The sequence below is a fragment of the Mercurialis annua genome, linkage group LG1-X, assembly GCF_937616625.2.
Source record: "Mercurialis annua linkage group LG1-X, ddMerAnnu1.2, whole genome shotgun sequence".
Taxonomy (NCBI): Eukaryota; Viridiplantae; Streptophyta; class Magnoliopsida; order Malpighiales; family Euphorbiaceae; genus Mercurialis; species Mercurialis annua.
This window is the reverse complement of record NC_065570.1, coordinates 72230527-72249751: the sequence shown is the minus strand read 5'-3', so window position 1 is coordinate 72249751 and position 19225 is coordinate 72230527. Positions and strand designations below refer to the sequence as shown.

At 31.5% G+C, this 19225-nt stretch overlaps 1 protein-coding gene across 2 annotated transcripts; it reads right to left on the bottom strand.

Moving 5' to 3' along the window:
- Positions 1–8808: 8808 nt before the first annotated feature.
- On the bottom strand, positions 8809–18940 carry LOC126682195 (5'-3' exoribonuclease 3). 2 transcript variants are annotated; one of them, XM_050377794.2, is made up of 23 exons: positions 18595–18940; positions 18368–18470; positions 18198–18274; positions 17563–17754; positions 17270–17389; positions 17102–17164; positions 16710–16856; positions 16440–16604; positions 15853–15930; positions 15647–15733; positions 14068–14373; positions 13784–13879; positions 13178–13273; positions 13016–13086; positions 12476–12604; positions 12322–12398; positions 12206–12246; positions 12018–12092; positions 11725–11882; positions 11206–11322; positions 11030–11105; positions 9968–10047; positions 8809–9866 (listed from the first exon to the last, which is right to left on the bottom strand). In XM_050377794.2, the coding sequence occupies exons 1-23, from the start codon at positions 18796–18798 to the stop codon at positions 9050–9052; spliced, it is 3375 nt and encodes a 1124-aa protein (XP_050233751.1). In that variant the 5' UTR covers positions 18799–18940; the 3' UTR covers positions 8809–9049. The 2 variants fall into 2 exon arrangements, with proteins under 2 accessions (XP_050233751.1, XP_050233759.1); XM_050377802.2 differs by having other exon boundaries at positions 11206–11310; positions 18595–18939.
- Positions 18941–19225: the final 285 nt, after the last annotated feature.

Here is a 19225-nt window from a genome sequence, read left to right as displayed (position 1 = left end):
CCTTTGCTCCCTTTTTTATAATATCGATATCCTTGACCCTACTAAATTTATAATCACCTGAACTTACTTTATCCTCCATTATTTAAATTTTAATTTGTACCTATATTACGGATGAGTTTTAGCTCAATTGGCATATGCCATGGGTAAATAATTTTTTAAAAATTTAGTCTGTTTAGAAACCTAAAAATCTCTTATCCCTAGTTATAATAGAGGAACTCTAAAAAAAAAGTTGTAACTACAATAATACCTTAATTATAATTCTCTAATTTAAGTAATAGGTATAGGAAAAATTATCAAATAGCTAGGTTAAAAGGTGATTAAAATTTATAAAATAGTTTCCTTTTAAAATTCATTTTATATCTAACAATTTTCAATTTGAATGCTCCGTATTAAAAATTATTTTAAAAATGTATTGGAAATGTATCAACGATGTACTTTGAAGTATTTAATATATATCTACGATAAATGTTTATAGGTAAAAATGATTTAAAATCAAGATGAAATTTTTAGGTTTGAAGTATATTTTTATAAATTAAATGATTTTTTTGATTAATTTTGTGATTTTTCTATATTATATTAACAATTTTTTAGTTTTATCAAATGTGTTTTCTTCACTTTGAACTGTTTTCTTCCTCAAAATTTTCCTTTTCTCCCTTTTGTGTGTGTTGTGTATCTAATAAAATTAAAAAAAAATCATATATTAAATAAACATATACTGTCATATAAATTAATTTTAACAAAAATGAAATTTATTAATAGAAATTTATTAATAGTTGACCGCATTAGAAGAAAGCAAAAACTTCATATGCGTTGAGTAAAATTTTATCTGAAACGTCGAGTTTCACATTCAATGTTTTTTATTTATTCCATTTCTTTTAAATTTCTTTTTCTTTTCAAAAAAAAACCGTCTAAACAATTTTTGAGAGTTCGTATTCATAAAAATGTATGCATTTCACATTTATAAACTATGAGTACTATTTAAATAAAATTTCAATTAATTAGGATTATGTAAAACAATATTTTCAATTACCTTCTATTTATTTATGTTTATTCACTTTCCTATCAAGTACCATCGTAAGAGTTGGACCTACCAAATAATAACAGTTCTATATAACAGCTGTAACGGTGGTTGTGATTGTCCAATGCTGGTCTACACATAAATTTTCTTTAAATTAATTTTGGCCTTCATTTTTAATATATCACTTTCCAGCTTTCCTTATAAATTTTGTTGACATAATTAGTATATTATGATAATTATCTTAAGAAAATAAAACAAGGGAGGGATGTTTATTTTCCATTAATGAAAACTGAACAAAAAAATTCTACTTGATTAGTGCTAGATTGGCTAATATGCAACAATGATTATCAACTAACAACTTGATTAATTATATTCCAGTGATCTGAATTAAGCCATTTTCTTGGGGATAATGATTAAGATAGCACATTCGTACAAAAACCATCAGAAAGCACTTTTAATTTTGAATTTACATTAAACTTTTAATTAGCAAAAAAAATAATAGAAACGGAAACATACGGAGCATGCACTAATATAATTTTTTTTCAACATTGATTTCTGAAGATTTTCACATTTTTCATTTTAGCGTGTGCACTAAAAAAAAATACTAGAATTAGTGTTTCAACATTTTTAAAAGGTACCAAATAAAGTGCTTTTAGTCGTCTTTTAGTCACCTTAAATTAAAAGCAAAAAGTATTTTTACTTAATTTTTAGGTTATTTACATATCAAATTTCAACATTTCATCTAGTGATTTAATCTAATTTTTCTAAAAATAGCATCACACATCTTAATATTTCAAGAGTAAGAGCAATCCCAATAAACTCTCTAAAATTGTCAAACTCTTTAAATTAAAGAGTTTGACAATAAATTAGGAATCCAATGAACTCTCTATTCTTTATATTTAGAGTATAGAGTGAAAATGACTCTCCACATGCAGAGAGCCATTTTCACTCTTTACTTCATTTTTCAAATAGTAAAATTTTAAATTTTAAAAAATAAGGTGGTTATTTTTCTTTTAAATATTATATTTTTACTTTTAATCAAAAAAATTGAATAAATAAATAAATAAATAATTAATTAAATAAAAATTATTTTATTAATATTTAATATTTTATTAATATTTTATATGAAAATAAAATAAAAATTTAATATTAGAGAGACAATTAATTTATTATTATTATTATTTAATACTTTTATTTTATTATTAATTATTAAAATTATATACAATAAAAAACTGATATTAAAGAGTCCATTAAAGTAAAATTTTAAATATCACTCTTTATCTTTAAGATGCTCTTTATTTTACAAAAAATGCTCTTTATTTTAAAGAATACCATTGGAGATACTCTAATACTATATAACCCAACACTTTTAACCCACCTTTTTGTACCGCCTGACGTGGCAATCAAAGAGTGGATTGATTAAATTCTTTTTTTTGAGATATACACTTTTGGGTGAGGATTAGACGAATGAAACTTTGCCACGTAAGGTGGATTAAAATAGTTGGTACAAAGTGTTGGGTTATAAAACATTTTCCATATTTCAATGTTTGACATTATGGATCTCGTATTTAAAATTAAAATATGTACTCCATCTTATTGTCATTGCTTTAAACGCTTGCAAGAATCTGAATTAAGTTGTTATAATAATAGTTGAAGTAGTACATCATCAATAAACTTATAACAAAACTGATCTTGGCTAATAAATTATTTGCCAGATAGATATTTGAGGACCATCTTCCAAAATATTCTCTTCTCCACGAACTTTGGCAATTTAATTTACATTTCTGATACACTAGTTTGAAGCAACTGAAATTTTCATTATATCTAATTAATAATGATAATGTGATCTAAATTGATAATTCTACAGAAGCTTCCAAAATGTGCTCAACATTTTTCCCCCTAATTTAGTGGTAGACTACTAATATTTAAATGAGTTGGGTTGATGGTCCATCTAAAAATGGAATCATAATTTATGAGGGTGGGCTATATATGCAAGCTTTTGGGGGTCAGTCTTAATCAAACATATACTTAGATTTTGATAGATGAACTGTAGGTTGTAAATGCTATCACTCCAATTCAGAATCATGATTTTGATTGTAGTACATATGATGAACATTAGGAATTATGGTACTTGAAACTTCACTTGTTCATGGGCTGATTTGGATGTGTTTGGCTCAAATTCAATCCGGATTTGACTCTTTCGAATGTGATTCTAAAATCGATCAGATTCATTTCGGATTTAATACCAATAAAATCCAAACCCAATCCGAATTATATAAAAGAATGGGAATAATATGGGATTGACTCGTGTTGAACTTGATGAAGGAAAAACTCAAATCATTTACTAAAGAACAGACTTGTAATCAATAATAAAATGTTTGAGAGTTTAATATCAGTATACTAATGATAACTTTTGTGATTAATATTTAAGTATTTCATAGATGATTTATAAAGTGTTAATTAAAATTTGAAAACGAACAGATGAAGTATTTGTTAAGAGTTTTTATAATTAATATTTAAAAGAAGAAATCAAAATCACTTGATATATTATGGATCAAAATTCATATAAATATTTCTGGGTGATCTCATAGTTCTATATAGGGATTACAGTCATGAATAAGTTGTTTAATCAGTTAAGTTTCATTGATCCATAGATTAATATATAGTTGCGGTCAAATTAAATTTGATTAAAAAAAATTACAAAGCGGAAAACCGACCGAATGCATTAATCCACCAATCTTTCTTTGCTAATTGTTCTATATAAACTAAACCCAATTTGACACACCATTTCAATCGTGGAACATATCTTATTTTATTTTTAGTTTAATTACTTTTGGAAAATCTTTGTTAATTAACAAAACTTTATGTCTTTTCATTTGTTAATTAATCTAATGTTTGTATGCTATGACCATAAAAGTCACCACAGCATATCACAATTTTACACCCTTGTCTCCATTCATTGTCTCGAAATTTAGAATTATTTACTGATCATAAAGTATAAATGTTTATTATTTTTATTAATTATTTATACTAATATAATATTAATAATGCTACTATAGTATAATTTAGAGATTTTAGCAATAGTTAAATTCATTCGATTGAATTTGTTTTCACTCATGTGGTAAATCATCATAGAAAAAGTAATCCAGTGAAATATCAAGTGAGCAAAATAAAATTTAATTAACTTTTTAAAAGAGTTTTATCTATAATTAATATGATATTTTAAGATTAGTTATGATTAATATGATTATAAAAATTGATTAAATTTTTTAAAAAATTAAATATTTTTTTGTTAAACTGAAACTAGAAATCATATAAGCTATATCAATTTGATCATATTTTTTTATTTTTGAGCAAATTATGAATTTTCTTGGTATTATTTTGTGTGCGATATTTTAAGGAACATGGTCAGTACCGAGTATCATTAAATAACAATAAAATGTCACCATTTAATGTTTTTAATTAAAGGATTTGCATTCATTTACTAATTAGAGAATTAATGTAGATAGAAATTAAATATAAGTAGTACAAAAACAACAACAAATAATTTATAAACTCAACAACTCTTATCCAAATTCCTATCAAAGGGTTTCCCATACAGAGTTATGCATGTGTAGTTGGTTGGTCGCTGCCTCGTGTTTCGGTTCCGGTCCTATTTTATGTTATTGTACTCCACCAGATATCATTATTTATCATTTCATTTCGAATATTATATTAAATTTCTGATTTTTATAAATATCTAATTTTAAAATTTAAAATGCTATATATTAAATTTTTATATTTTATAATTTAAGTGTCTTTTTTGGTAACTATTTTACATATGTGACATATTGGAGACGACTGTACGATCAACTAGCTGTATGCCACATATGAAAAATTGTAGGAAAAATATTTGTGATACAAAATATAAAATAATAATAAGTATAACGTATTAAACTTTAAAATTAAATTGCTATAAATATAATATTTTAAAATTAAGTATGCCAATGCCCCTCTTACTTTTTACATATAACTCGATAGTAGAATTGCGTTTAAAATTGAAATACTAAGTTGAAATTTCATCATTTCATTGTAATTTAAGAATGTGAATTGTTATATTAATAAGTTTAAATGGATTTGGTCTGATTTTTTATATTGATTCGTTTAAAATATTCGAAACAACAAACAATTCACACCAATAATTTTATTAAAATTATATAAATCTTTTTATAAATATATAATATTAATAATAAAATTTAAAACCATATTATAAAATTCGAATAAAATAAAGTATAATAATATCAAATGTAAAAAAAACGTATTATTGGGAAAAATTATATCATTGGTGTTTGAACTTCTTTATATATGCTATTCTAATGGTTAATTTTTTTTAATTTCATGTTCCAATTTTAAAAAAATAAACAAGTAGTTTTAATCATTTTTCGATCACCTAAAAGGCCAACAATAAAATTTTAATTTTCTAGTATAATTTATATTTTAATACCATACAGAAAATATATCATTTGCACACTAATTTTTTTGTTAACATGATAGAAAAGTTTAAGAAGCCCTTTTATCCTTTTTAGCACACCGATGATCGAAAAATCGGTTAAAATCACTGTTTAATATATATTTTAAAAAATTAAAAATAAAATAAAATTCAGGCATTAACATAGTAAATTCAAAAAAAAATTGACATCACTGATTTTTTACTATAAAAATAGCTACAAGATTGGATGTTAACATTTGAAGGGTAGCATGCATACACAAAGTAAGGTTACAAATTTCCGATTAGTAATAATTTGTATAAATCTTTCAGTAAAATATATATAGAATTTGTTTCTCAACCTGACTTAGCCTCTTGTGGCTTGTAGCCATGCACACAATGATATCACCTCCTAGCTACCTGTCTCTACATCTACAACACATCTTACTCAATTTTTTTATTTTATTTATTTTAATACATTCCACTAAAAGTGGGCTTTCAATGGTTTTGACCACTATTATTTTATAATACAATGTTTATTAATTACAATCTTCTAGTGTTTGAAAATGTGGTTTAGGAAAGTACACATCTTAAAAAAATAAAAAAGGGCTTGATCTTTTGGAAGGTTGAAGAAGAAAAAACCTAATCTCTTTTTTTCTTTCAAATTTAAAAAAATTAAGGGCTTTAATATTCATTTGGATTGTTTTGGGTCATTTAAATAGCTGGAGCAGGACCTGAATGACAAATATTTATAGATTCTTTATGACCTTTTCTATGAGTTTATTGATTTATTTTGAACCGGCCTTTTTGATAACTCTAAAATTAGATTCATATAGCTTTGATGGGTTGGCAGGCAAGATCTCTTCCAATTATTAAATATTACACAAAAAATACCTATATTTCATATATAAAATGTACAACGTGTCAAAGTCTAAAGAGTGGCATGTAATTTCATTTCATCTATTTTGGTCCTTTTAATTTTTTATTGAACAGTTTAGTCCATCTATGATAAACAATTGAAATTCTACTTGGTGACTATAATCGAGGGTTATAGGGTTGCTGTAGAATATGTAATGAGCCCCACCTCTGTCAAAAAATATCCCTTGCACGTAGTATAACTAACCCATTGGCAGGCATAAATATCCTAACATTATTTTAATTTAATTATTGGAAGTATTGGCAGATAAACATATGAATAAAAATAAAAGTTTGAGAGTAATGGAGTAATTTTCATTGACAGTTCCTCCATGTTTACTTTATCTCCCATTATAGTCTCTAAATTTTAATTTATCACTATATTCTTTCTTAATACTATTTTATACTTCTTCTGCCCCGTTTAAGAAGAGGTATATTTTATTTTCACATGTCCCATCTAAAAATTCGTATTGTATTTTATATGCTAATTTATATAAATTTATTTATTTTACTCTCCCTTTTCTCTTTCTAAAATTAATGACTACTACTCTATACGCGAATTATAAAATCATCATTAATAGAAGTAAAATAAAAAAAAAACTATAGTAATTAATGTCTTTTTAATTTATGCGTAAAAGTCATTTGCCCATTTTTAAACGGGATAGAAGAAATATCGATTTTATTACAGACGTTATAACAACTCAATTTCTATCAAAATTTAATAATTTAAAACAAGTTATGATTTTATTATTTATTTTTTCACATAAAGTCGTGTCAGCATCCTTCTCCATTTTGCGCGGTTCGAGGGGCACTTGAGTCAACCGCCGGCGCCCGACTGCGTCTTGACCCCTATCCAATTTTTAGGCCAATTCCCCCTTTGTACTAACAAAAAATGAGATTTTTGCCGAATCCGAGTTTGCTATATTACCAATTCAAATAGAACTTCACAAATAAAGTTAAAGATATTATTCATATGAAATAAAAGTTGAGTGAGAATATAATTAATAAATTAAAGTTTATAGATCATAGTGAGAAAAAGACGAAAAATTGAAGGACTGTCAATGAAAATTATCCAAATATTCGAGCAAGCAACTGTATGAAACTATGCGTACTCTAATCCAAACTCATATAATTATAATATAAACTGTTTGCTATATTATATAGCCCTATTTGTCCCAATGTTATGCCGCTAAATTTGTTTTCCTAATGCAAGCAATCTAAGATATCTTATTAGCTTTAATAAATTATAATAAGCAAAAGTTGATGGGATTGTAATCCAATTTTAAAACTATTGGCTAAGAAACCAAATCTTCAACAGATAATTTGACATAATCTTAAGACAAAAGGTAGTATAATCTGAGGCCATGAGGATTGCCTTTACTCTTTAATTATTAGAATTTTTGATTCATAATGAATTATTATAGCCGAAAAATAGTTCCACTTTCACACTTTGTAGGAGACTATAGGCATTGGAAATTAGTTAATTATTTGTAAGAGAAACATTGTCTAATTCTAAAGAATTTATTTGATCATGTATCCAAATAACAGAACATGTACATTACTTGAAGCAAGTTATATTATATAACAATAAGTGTAGTGAAGGCCCTATAAATACCTAATCATTCACACGTCACACGTGTGATTTGCAAAACTGATGAGAAAATATATTATGTGAACAGAACACAGTAATCCAACCAACATTCCAAAATTTGACCATACAAAGTCAGCATGTAAAAGAGTAGTTAAGCCGTGTGATTACCTGCAAACGAAGAATAATACTAGTACAATTTAACTTTTGCACAAAACTATTTCTTTTTTGAATGCTCTGATTAATTAAATTAAAACTCCGAATATAAAGGGAAGAAGACGTATTTTTTTGACAAATACAATTAAATTCAACATTTACATGACGTCATGTAAACTTGATTAACGTCAATAAATAATCGTAAACTCCAGCAATAATTTAGCATTTAGGTGACTTAATAAACAAAGAGATTGGAGATACTATTTTTTTTTTAAGCCTGTGGCGGCAGTGTGTACGTGTTTGCATAAAGAGAAGGTCCTAAATTTTCCAAATTTTAATCCTACCAGCCGACCAAACTAAGCTGTGAGCTCGTGACTATGCAAGCTGCACAAGTAAGGATGAGGAGATCCAATTGAAATCATACCGTTATCCGATTTTTATGAAAAAATATTAATCTTTTATTTATTTGGTTAAGAGATCTGATACAGAATATACCACCCAAGATCATTTCTCCATCAAGATCGCAGCCCTAAATTATTGAGCTAACGACGTGCTCAAGGAAGTTCTCAATCTCAATCGGGAGAAATTTTGCATCACAAAGTTCAGCAATGAACAAAGGTTTCAATCAATTTATTACGAGCATAATAAGAAAATTCATATCAATAATAATGAAAACAATATAACTGCATCACATACAATGACAAAGATGTCCAATTGTACGAAAAATAAATTTGGCACTGCTTATTTTAAAAATTAGCTAGTGCAATTTGCAACAAAAACAACACATTAGGAAAAATACAAATGAAAAACCTTAAAACCTATCAAATGCAATGATATTGGAGTTGGCTAAAGAGCTAAAACAACTAGTGTATAGAAGTCAAGGTATTTGCTGTTATAGGTAATTCTATCAGCGGCTATACCCAGGCGGCGGCGGTTCTTGGTAAAACCTACTTGAGCCACCGGGTGATGCCTGCTGCGATCGACTATGTAGTCCACCACGCGGTTGATACTGAGGCCTCCTATTTACCCCACCATGTGGATGCTGCTGGGGAGGCCTCCTATCTATCCCACTCGTATCCGGTAGTGGCGGCCCCCTATTCCCCCTTGCGTCTATCACGGAATATCTGTTACCTCTTTGTTGATTGTGATTATACCCTCTAGGAAGGTTCTGATCAGCAGGCGGAGGGAATCTACTCCCCCATTGTTGATGACCGGAATCTCTAAGTGGTTGATGGCTCTGGTAGCCATCATACTCACTTTGATAACCATAGGCCCCAGAGGTCTCTGCTACTGAACCATGTAGATGGCGCGGTCCATTTTGATGAAAATTTGGTCGGTGGTACACTTGTCTTGAATGTTGTCCATTCGATCGGTTCTCTCTTTCAAATGGAGGCCGAGGCCCACTATAATGGGGGTTAGCAACAGGTGCAGCATAGGATTGACCATGAGCTTGGTCATAATAAGTAGGATTAAACGGTCTAGGTTGACCTGCATGAGAATAATCCATTCTAGATTGTCTCGTTCTATGTCGTCCCGGATCATGCGACCCATTTGAATAAGAAGCTTGTTGTGGGGCATAAGGACTTGCAGCATCATGCCGTGATGGAGAATGTGAATGATTAGCGTACCCATTACGATCTGCCTTCAACTGTAAACTATTGGCGACAAGCCGATGTGATGCCTCACCAAGCTGACGACCAGAGATGTTTCTAGGGGGGTTTCTCCTGGAACGAAGAGTCATTTAAATTCTCAAATGAAATTCGTAGAGCAGTAAACAGTCATGCATTTGAAATTTCAATTTCCGTTAAGATCAATTAAAACACACCTATCATTTTCCCAAGGTCTCCGCCCAGTGTCTTCATGCCACAAAACAGGTTCCGGCTTCAGATCTCCTGCATTTACCATCTACCAAAACAATAATAAAGTAGCCATCAAGCTCAATATGCCAGATTGACAGGCTATCTAAATATGATACAGTTGCCATAAACTACACGCTGTTGCAACAATAATATTATGTTCAGAAAAATTATCCACAAGGTTAGCAATGAAGATTGTGACAGGTAATGGTAAATTGTTAAGTGGAAATGAATGCAAAGGTGGTGCAGATGGCAACGCCTTTGGTTTTGTCTCTAAAAACGGTGTTTGCTTTAAAAAAAATGAAAGATATCAGTAGTATGAAAGAGAATAAATGCATCAGTGCCAAAGAGGACCAAGAAAGGTATTTGCATGTGATGTGGCTACTTTCTGCAATATCTCTTTACATGCAGGTCCTACAAGATCCCAATTTCGTTTAGACAAACAAGGTATGTCTGTGTTATATAAAGGGTCCAAACACTGGAGTCTATCTGTTAGTCTGAAAAAATTAGAATCCATATATAGGAATTTGCATGTGATGCTAAACTGGAAAAATGGCTATAATTGAAAGATAAAAATAAAAATAGGTAAAATTGGCGTTTTCGAAAGGTTTGGTTAGAATTGAACGCACTCGAAAAAGTTTGGTATTTTTAAGACATCAGACCTTAAAATAAATAGGAGTATATTTCCACTTAGAAATACAAATCTAATCATTTAAATCCTATCAGAATAAAAGGTTCATATATCAAGTAATTTGATTATTTTATTTTTATCTCAAAATCGAAGTAAACTAAATAACAGATTTATTTTAGTTTACAAACCCAAAATCATAGCAAATTCACTTTTATAATTTCGACTGATTTGGCTCGGTAAATTGGTTTTTAACGACTATTTCACAACCCTATATATGTGTACCTCAGCCTAACATAAATTTTTCTGTACCTTTTCCCAAATTAATATGTAAAGACAATAAAAAATCAGATAAAAAGTACTGATTTTGAGAAGCATTTGGACGCTACTAGCTAATACATACCTTCTCAGGGAATATAACACCAGTAGGAGGCCGAGTAATGTGTTTATGTGGGTCAGGAAGTCTGTATATAGCACATCTGAATAGGGAAACAGAAAATGATTGAAAATTAACAAAAATCATATCATAGGCACTTGCTTACTTGCAAGACGAATAAATGATCAAAACTGAAAACATACATGACTCCATTGTCCAAAATATCTTCCATGCCACCAACTGGAGACCTGAATATGGGAGGGTGAGTATCTCCAGAACATGGAGATATATAGCCATTCATTCCATCACTGCATTTAGCCCTAAATAGAATCAGTTAAAAGGCAAACAAATTTGAAGATATAGCTCGTATTAAAATAGTTCTCAAGACCCCAGAATATAAGTTCATAGAAAATGGGAAAGCTTGCAACAAGAATAGTGATAATGTTTCAGAGACGGCACTTCTGAAATAATAATCTAGATTATGTTATAATATATTGTGTGCATGCAGCCAGCAATTTCTTTTTTAAATGGTAGATAATCTATTGTGTGCATGCTACCGTAGATTGAACAGGCATAGACTCATCAAACATATTTCAAAAAGAATCAATTTACTTCAACAACCATCTGATGCAAAGAACAAACTAGTTAACACCAAGTTTACCTCATAACATGGAAATTCATTTGCAAATAAATATCTGATTGGAAGCTCAGCCAATACAAACCTTAACTCAGGATTAATACGTTCCTTTACTTCGGTTCGTTCTCCGTCTGTCAACTGCTTACAGTAGTTATCAAGTAAATATATACTCTCAGCAAGAGAGTGAGATGATAAAACAAAAAGCATTTCGAACATTGCACTGTTTCTTCTTGATTCCTCCTCCTACAAAATACAGCCTATATCAGTTCATTTCCTGACAGAAGGGGACTTAAACCCCACATTCAAAAAGACACAAAAATGAATAACTGAAAAATTGTAGAATGCCATAGCAAAGATTACTCAATTTAAGAGCTATACCGTTAGCGTATGTTCAACCTTTTTGACCTCTGCAAGGAGGCGATCTTCATCAATGAAGGGCAACTTTGCAATACCCTAAAGGTAAGAGATAAACAGCACACATCAATAAAAACACTTATATAATAAATCATGTCTGACCTGACTGCTTGAGAAGAATATAGATGCTTTTATCCATAATATTTACTAACCTGCCACGCATAACGCTTTCCATTCATGTCCACTTCAAAATCTGATAAAGAATTAATGGGCAACCTATTAGGTAAAGTAAAAGAAAAATGAAGAAATCTTATTTAGTTACACATACCAGTCGGGTAAAAATCAATGATTGGTGAATTTGGATCAGTCATCAAAGTTCTATATTTCATAGGAAGAGCATGGGAACTGCAAAAGACTAGAATTAGTATTTTCTTTACAAGATAAATTATATACTCATGAGGGATGTAAAACAGTACGAGTACCTTGCACCAGGAAAAACTCCCATAAGTTGATTGAATGGTTTAAATGGAGTGCCCAGTTCAAAATTAATGTTCATCTGAGCCAGATCTTTGAGATCAGAAGCAAAGGGTGCATAATGATACGGATAAAACCTGAAAAAAGAACAAACTAATTTAGAAAATAAAGGATCCAAAAGAGGATGCACTATGAAGGAAAAATAGTACAACACAAAGCAAAAATTGCTAGTCTGAGGCCTATATTAAAGTTAGGACTGTAGTAACTGCAAACATGAGGTCACTTTAGCTGTGTGAAATTCTTATAATGCATGAAACAGTTAAAATCTTCCACATCCTTTCTCAAAGTTTCAGAGTGGGAACAGGGTAGTGGAACTGAATCACAATTCAACATCCATTATTATTGCTAAAACAGTCTTCATAAATCTGAAAATTTTGCTTTAAAGTCCAAACTTGGGGCGCACCCACAAAGAAGACAAGTAGAAGCTGCAGCAGAAGGTAGAAGAACTCCCAAGTCCGAACTGTTGCAACAAAAAAATTAGAACTCACCACTGCCAAGAACAAACTCCTTCATAGTAATAGCGCATTACCCAACATAGCCCTTCAGTATATCGTAAAACCTACATAACAGATGGTCAAACAGATAAATTAATCCTTTGAGGACATTGAAGACATTCAAATTTAACAATAACACCAATTCACATAACATACAACATCCTTTCGTATGACTTCAAGTTCCTCAGAAGAATTTGCAGAAAACTTCTCTTCATAATACCTTTCCCTCCATCCTGGCTCTCCCAATTTAATCTATTAAGAAACAGCAAAGATGTAAATAATTGATCATAACCCAAGAAGAGAAAGAAAAATAAAGAGCATGTATGGTGACTGCTTAGCCCCTATTTTCGTGCATGCTTTATAATAAGGCGAGACAGTAGAAAGCAACATTATGTACTTAAAATTTACAGCCTCAACATTATCGATCTTCACAATTTCAAAGTTAATTGTACATAAAAATGAGGCTGAATGATAAGAAGCCAAGAAAGCAACATGGATAATAGCAATATCTAAGCCAGGGAAAAGAAAATAATCAGAAGAAGAACAGTTATGCACGTGAGTTAAGCCACCATGAAATATGCACATAGTGTCAATTTTACATCTGAAAGATATTTAAAAGTAAAAAAAAAAAAACACTTCAAAATTGACTTGTTCAGCAGCTACCTATTTTTGGCTTACAATCTTCAATAGAATATAAATAAAGCAAAGGAAACCAAAGAACATTCTAAAGAATGCAAGCTATATAGTATAAGAAGTACAGACCTTGTCACATTCTGGATTTTCAGAATTAAAAGCATCAGATTTCTCACGAAGTATCTCCTTAAGCTTAGCTTTCAGTTCTTCTTTGTTTTCATGGAACTAAAAATGAAAAAAAAAATCATAAATAAAATGAAACAGTAAGTTCATGTACAGAAAATGAACTCTTAACTCCTCGCCAGCAAGGCTCATACCAAATTAAAGGCTAGCCCATAGAATATGAGTCCTAAAGAATGGCTGAAGGAGTCAGAATTACATTAAAGTGCCTCTCCCGAAGCAGGAAAACATACATCTATTTCCAAACTATTCTCTGCTTCAACAATGGCAGCACCAACACTAGCTGATGAAGATGAACGAGCAAGTTTACCGGCCTGAACAAAAGATTCTTTACCATTGGATGCCAAACTATTTGTACTTCTACCATTGAGGTCAACAGTCTCCTGCTGAAATGGTGATGGTGTAGGAGCGGAGGCAAGACGAGAACCATGAAATCGAGTAACTGGAACCAAAGACTCTGGTTGTACTTGTGGCTCTGCATCATCTCCTCTTTTTGATCTTGACTGAGCCTTTTCTCGCTTGATTCTATCTGACTGCCGCTGTAATATGCAAACAGAATGAATTATCAACAATAAGAGCTACTCGAAATGGTGCAAGACATGTAAATTTAGAAACACTCTGAATACTCAAAAGATTCTGACTCGCTGCTAAAACATTAAAAAAAAAAAAAAACTTATGTGCTATTATTAAAGACTACTAACATAGTTATTAAAGGCGTTAGGCGACCCGAGGCGACGAGGGGTCCTAAAGCCTGAGGCGCAAGGCGCGAGGCGAGGCGAAAGCCTTTTGGAAATAAGGCGACCAACTAATATAAATATATATATATAAAAACTCTATATATTTTTAAAAAGTTCAAGTATAAATTGTATTTTCTGGACTTAAAAGTATTTTTAATTTACATTTAAAAGGCTAAATTGGCCTTTTTTTGTTAAAAAGAAGAGTCATTTGAAAACTTAACCATTATTGATGTTAAAAACAACCCATTTATTATAGACTAAAGCCTTTAAATGTATAATATTGATCTTGGGCTGGCTAAAGGAGGCCCAATAAGACTTTAAGGAACCTCTATTCTCTTTCCCTAACCTATTCCAACTTTCCAAACCCTAGACATAGCACCGCCGCACTTCTTCTTCTTCTTCCTTCATTTTCTTTTTCATCTGTTTTTTTTTCTTGAAGTGTCTGGCTAACAGAGGTCACAAAGGCGCGCGCCTCTGGCCTCTGGCCTCTCGCCTGAGGCGATTGAGGCGCGCGCCTTTGTGACATCGCCCGCCTTTGGGCAGTTGAGGCGACTCGGCCATCGCCCGAGTCGCCTCTCGCCTGAGGCGCGCCTCAGGCGCGCCTTTAATAACTATGACTACTAAGACTACCATTCTCTTCGTATGAGAACACAGAGAATGTAAAAAAATCTAAACTCAATTTTTTATTCTTTTTAGCGCCATGAAATTTTGTTCATCGTCAAACCTTAGACCAGTCATCCAACCACTGATAACAAAAATTGGAAACAAACTTGCATGTGTTCTTAAATGTTCACTACTAGATTTGGTTCACCATTTTCATTGTTCCCCTTTCCTCCCCTCCTCCCCTCGTTCAAGAATAAAAGCAGGTCAACACATCAAAACCTATTTGGTATGTCTAAAACTATTTCTCAAGTGATTTTACTTAAACGAAAAACTAGATTCTAAAAATAATTAGCGTAGAACATTTAATGGAAAATCATACCATGCACCTCAAAGAACAAATAGTAAACGCAGTGGCAACCCCAAACAAGCCAAGAATGGATATCCAAAATGTTAAGCAAAAAAGTAATTTAACCTGGTGCAAGCGCGTCCTTTTCTGGAATATTTGATCTTCATAGGACCCCACTGCTTGAATAAAATGCTCCACATTCCTCAAATTAGGCTGAGAAAGGAAAAAGTACACAACAAACGAGTTAGAAATTTAAACAATCTTCCCAAAAACATAGCAGGGTAACAGGGTACCCATTCAAAGCAGCTACTTAAATTACAAAGCCTACATACCTTGCTTCCATCAGTCAAATATCCACCCATTGCCTTAAATTCCTTCTTATATACTGCCACAAGCAAGTTGATTGCACCCTGCAAAAAAATCAAGAAAATTAAGCATATATAACCATTCTAATTCGCGTGCTATTTCCAGAGGAAAAAACACACATAAGATACTATTTTGTCTTTTAGGTGCAATGCTATTTTAAAGACAGAATTCACTCTTCGCATGCCACTTCTTGAATAATTCAGATATAAGGAGACAGGATATAAAGTTAAATTCAGATTGATCAACCAAATTAGAAATTGCACATGACTTGCATTTGAAAAAAATTTATGTCTAGACATATATTTATGCCTAATTGTATGTCCATACAGATCATGAATAAATTGGTTCCAATTTACTAAAACCCTATACATTAATGTTAAAATATTAATATATTAAACAAGACGGATAAAATTACATCAAAATTAATACTTAATATATCTTTGATATAATAATTAATTTCCAAATGTTACGATAAATCTTCAGTACAAGCAATTAATGTACGGCCATTGCATGAAAGAATTTCCTTCAAAATTAAAGGTCAATGTTCACAAACCTCACGAATCTCCAAAGTTGGCATATGTGGCAAAAAATCATTGCCAACGAAGAAACATATGAAAATAAAATCATCCACAATGCATTCAAGATCGATCTTGAATGGAGGATTTGGGATTCTGAATTCCATTTCCAGATACTCTCTAAGAGTCCAAATATTAACAAACTGCAGCAAGTGAAACAAAGGGAAGGAAGAAGTTGCTCCAACGGTTAAATATTTTGTCATTTGAATACTAATAATCAACACAAACACAGTTGAAATGGAGCTCACCTGATACGGTTTTTTTGCTACAATAGCCTCACCTTTCTCATCAAATTCTCCAGCCTTTCTCTTGACCTTTCCTTCACAATCTGCCGCTAAATGGCCCATCTGACCACATAAGAAGCATTTGTCTTGTTGACCAGGTGTGAAAACAACCTAAACATCATCATTTAGACACAATAATCATGTTAGCAAGAGGGACAAAAGGAGGAACAAGAACATTCGTTCATTTTAATGAATATGACTACTGGCTACAGATAACAAAAATTCATGCATTTCAAGTAGCACTTCCACTACTGCATAAAAATGAAAACAGCCAAAAATATTGCGACACAGGAAAAACCTTGAAACTTTCGAAATGTGAAGAGAAAGAATGCATCTGCCAGAAGAAGAACACAAACCTCTCTAAGAATTGAAAAATGAACTTCATGTGTAGCCAATGCCAACATAATCAGATCCGCATCCTATCAATAGCACCAGATAAGAGAACAAGAATGCATTAGCTTAGATGGCAAATGCCAAATATAAAAAGAGTGGATCATAATCACATAATGAATAAATAGGCATACCAAACCATATATGCAATGGCGTGTATTTGGATCAAAACCGGGAAGATTTCTTTGAAGTCGAATGTAAGACATAACCTTATGTTCCCCTTCACCAGGAACATTTGCATCAGAAAGGATAACCTTCACAAAACAAGAGGTAGCAACAACTCAAAAAATTATTCAATTAGCATTTGTATGCCCCGGCTTTTCTTTTAACAAACACATCGGACAATAAGCATAGTATTTTAATAGCAAGAAAACACACACCAACTAAAATCCCAACAAACAAACGAAAACCATATAATGAGTCATACCTTAACTTTTTTCCATCCAGGGTCATAGTTTAATCTAAGGTGAACATAATACTGCAGTGCAATTGACAGAACGGCCATAAATTCAGTTCCAGGTGTAATAATATTGGAATCAAACACTTGTGATGATTCCTTAGGAGGGAGCTTCCTGCCCTCCATCTCAAATTCCTGTCTGAGCCTTTCTTCTTCAGCTGCCTATGGAAGTATGGGTGAAAATCAATACATATTTCACTGTGTAACTGATGCTATCAGTTAATTATGCTTTTATTTCCTAAATAGAAGAATGACGAGAAAGTCATATACCCAAGAGCATCCAGAAGAATATATAACTGATAAGTTCTACAGGTAGGTATCATTAGCAAGATACTTCAAAACAGTACAAATACAATGCCCCTTATAGTTAAGCTATCAAAAACAAAACATTGGAGTTCTTTAATATGAATGCCACTGACAGGGACTGTATAAAATGAGAGAAAACGAGATCGTGTTCTCATTTTATTACAAATACAACTCTAAAACAACTTTTACCTGGAGATGGGAATTGGTCGAAAACCAGAAAAATTATTAACAGCTTAATCATAAGTTAGTTTCATTTTATAATTTTTCAATGCACACAAATTATCCATTTAAAGACATACAGCTTCTTCTCTATCTTTGGCTGCTCTGAAACGCCTAGACCTTTGTTGGTTCATTTTAGCTCGAGGAGCAACACCATCTAGAAATTGTTTTAAATTAATCAGTACCAAAATAAAAAGCAGAGGACTAAATGTAATCTAAAATTGGTTTCTCAATATTTTAAAACACGTACCGATTGCCATATACAACAGCTTTCTAGGTCTAACCATCACAAAAAGTCTATCCATATAATCAAACATACACTGGAATATCTCATCGAAAGAAGTCGGCGAAGGCTGCATAAAATGATTCACATCATCAATTTCTAATCACAATTAACATTTCAGATTTCTGAAATATTAGATGCTAAAAACTTAATTAAAAGTAAAATAATCAATAATGAGCTTAAAGTAATCATACTCTGTCTTCGGGGTGAAAGCAAGGGTGAATAATCCCGTTCATATCGAGATACAAATTATCGTATTCGATGTTGTTAGGGTTCGGTTTACTCGAATCCACTGGAATTTTAACATCATCGATAACTACTGGTTCTTCTTCAATTGCATCAACCACTACAAGCGGATACTTCTCGGCTAACCACCGATAAAACGCCGGAACTCCCATTCAACGGTGATGCTTCAGTCGTGCTTGCAGCCTCGTGGATCTTGCTCTTCTAAGCTTTATTGAATTAAAATCTGATCGATTGAGTGAGAGCGTGTAAGTAAGGAAACCCTAGCCTTAGTTGAGAGAGGATATGCGAAAAATATCGAATCAGAGACTATAGCGATAAATGTTGGACAAAATTGCCCCTGGTTCTATTAAGTGGATAATTTTGATGGGGAAATAGAAGGGTTAACTATGTCCTTTTAGGAGATTGTTACCGGCTCGGGCTCGTACATGCCGTAGGATTCAAATGTAAAGGACAGGATCAGAACTGTGTGCGTCTCGCGTAAAACATAAAATTTCATAGGAAATGATAAAAAAATTAGTGAAATGGAATGCTTTTTTATGACAACAGACCATGATATTTTATGGATAATTATACAACGTA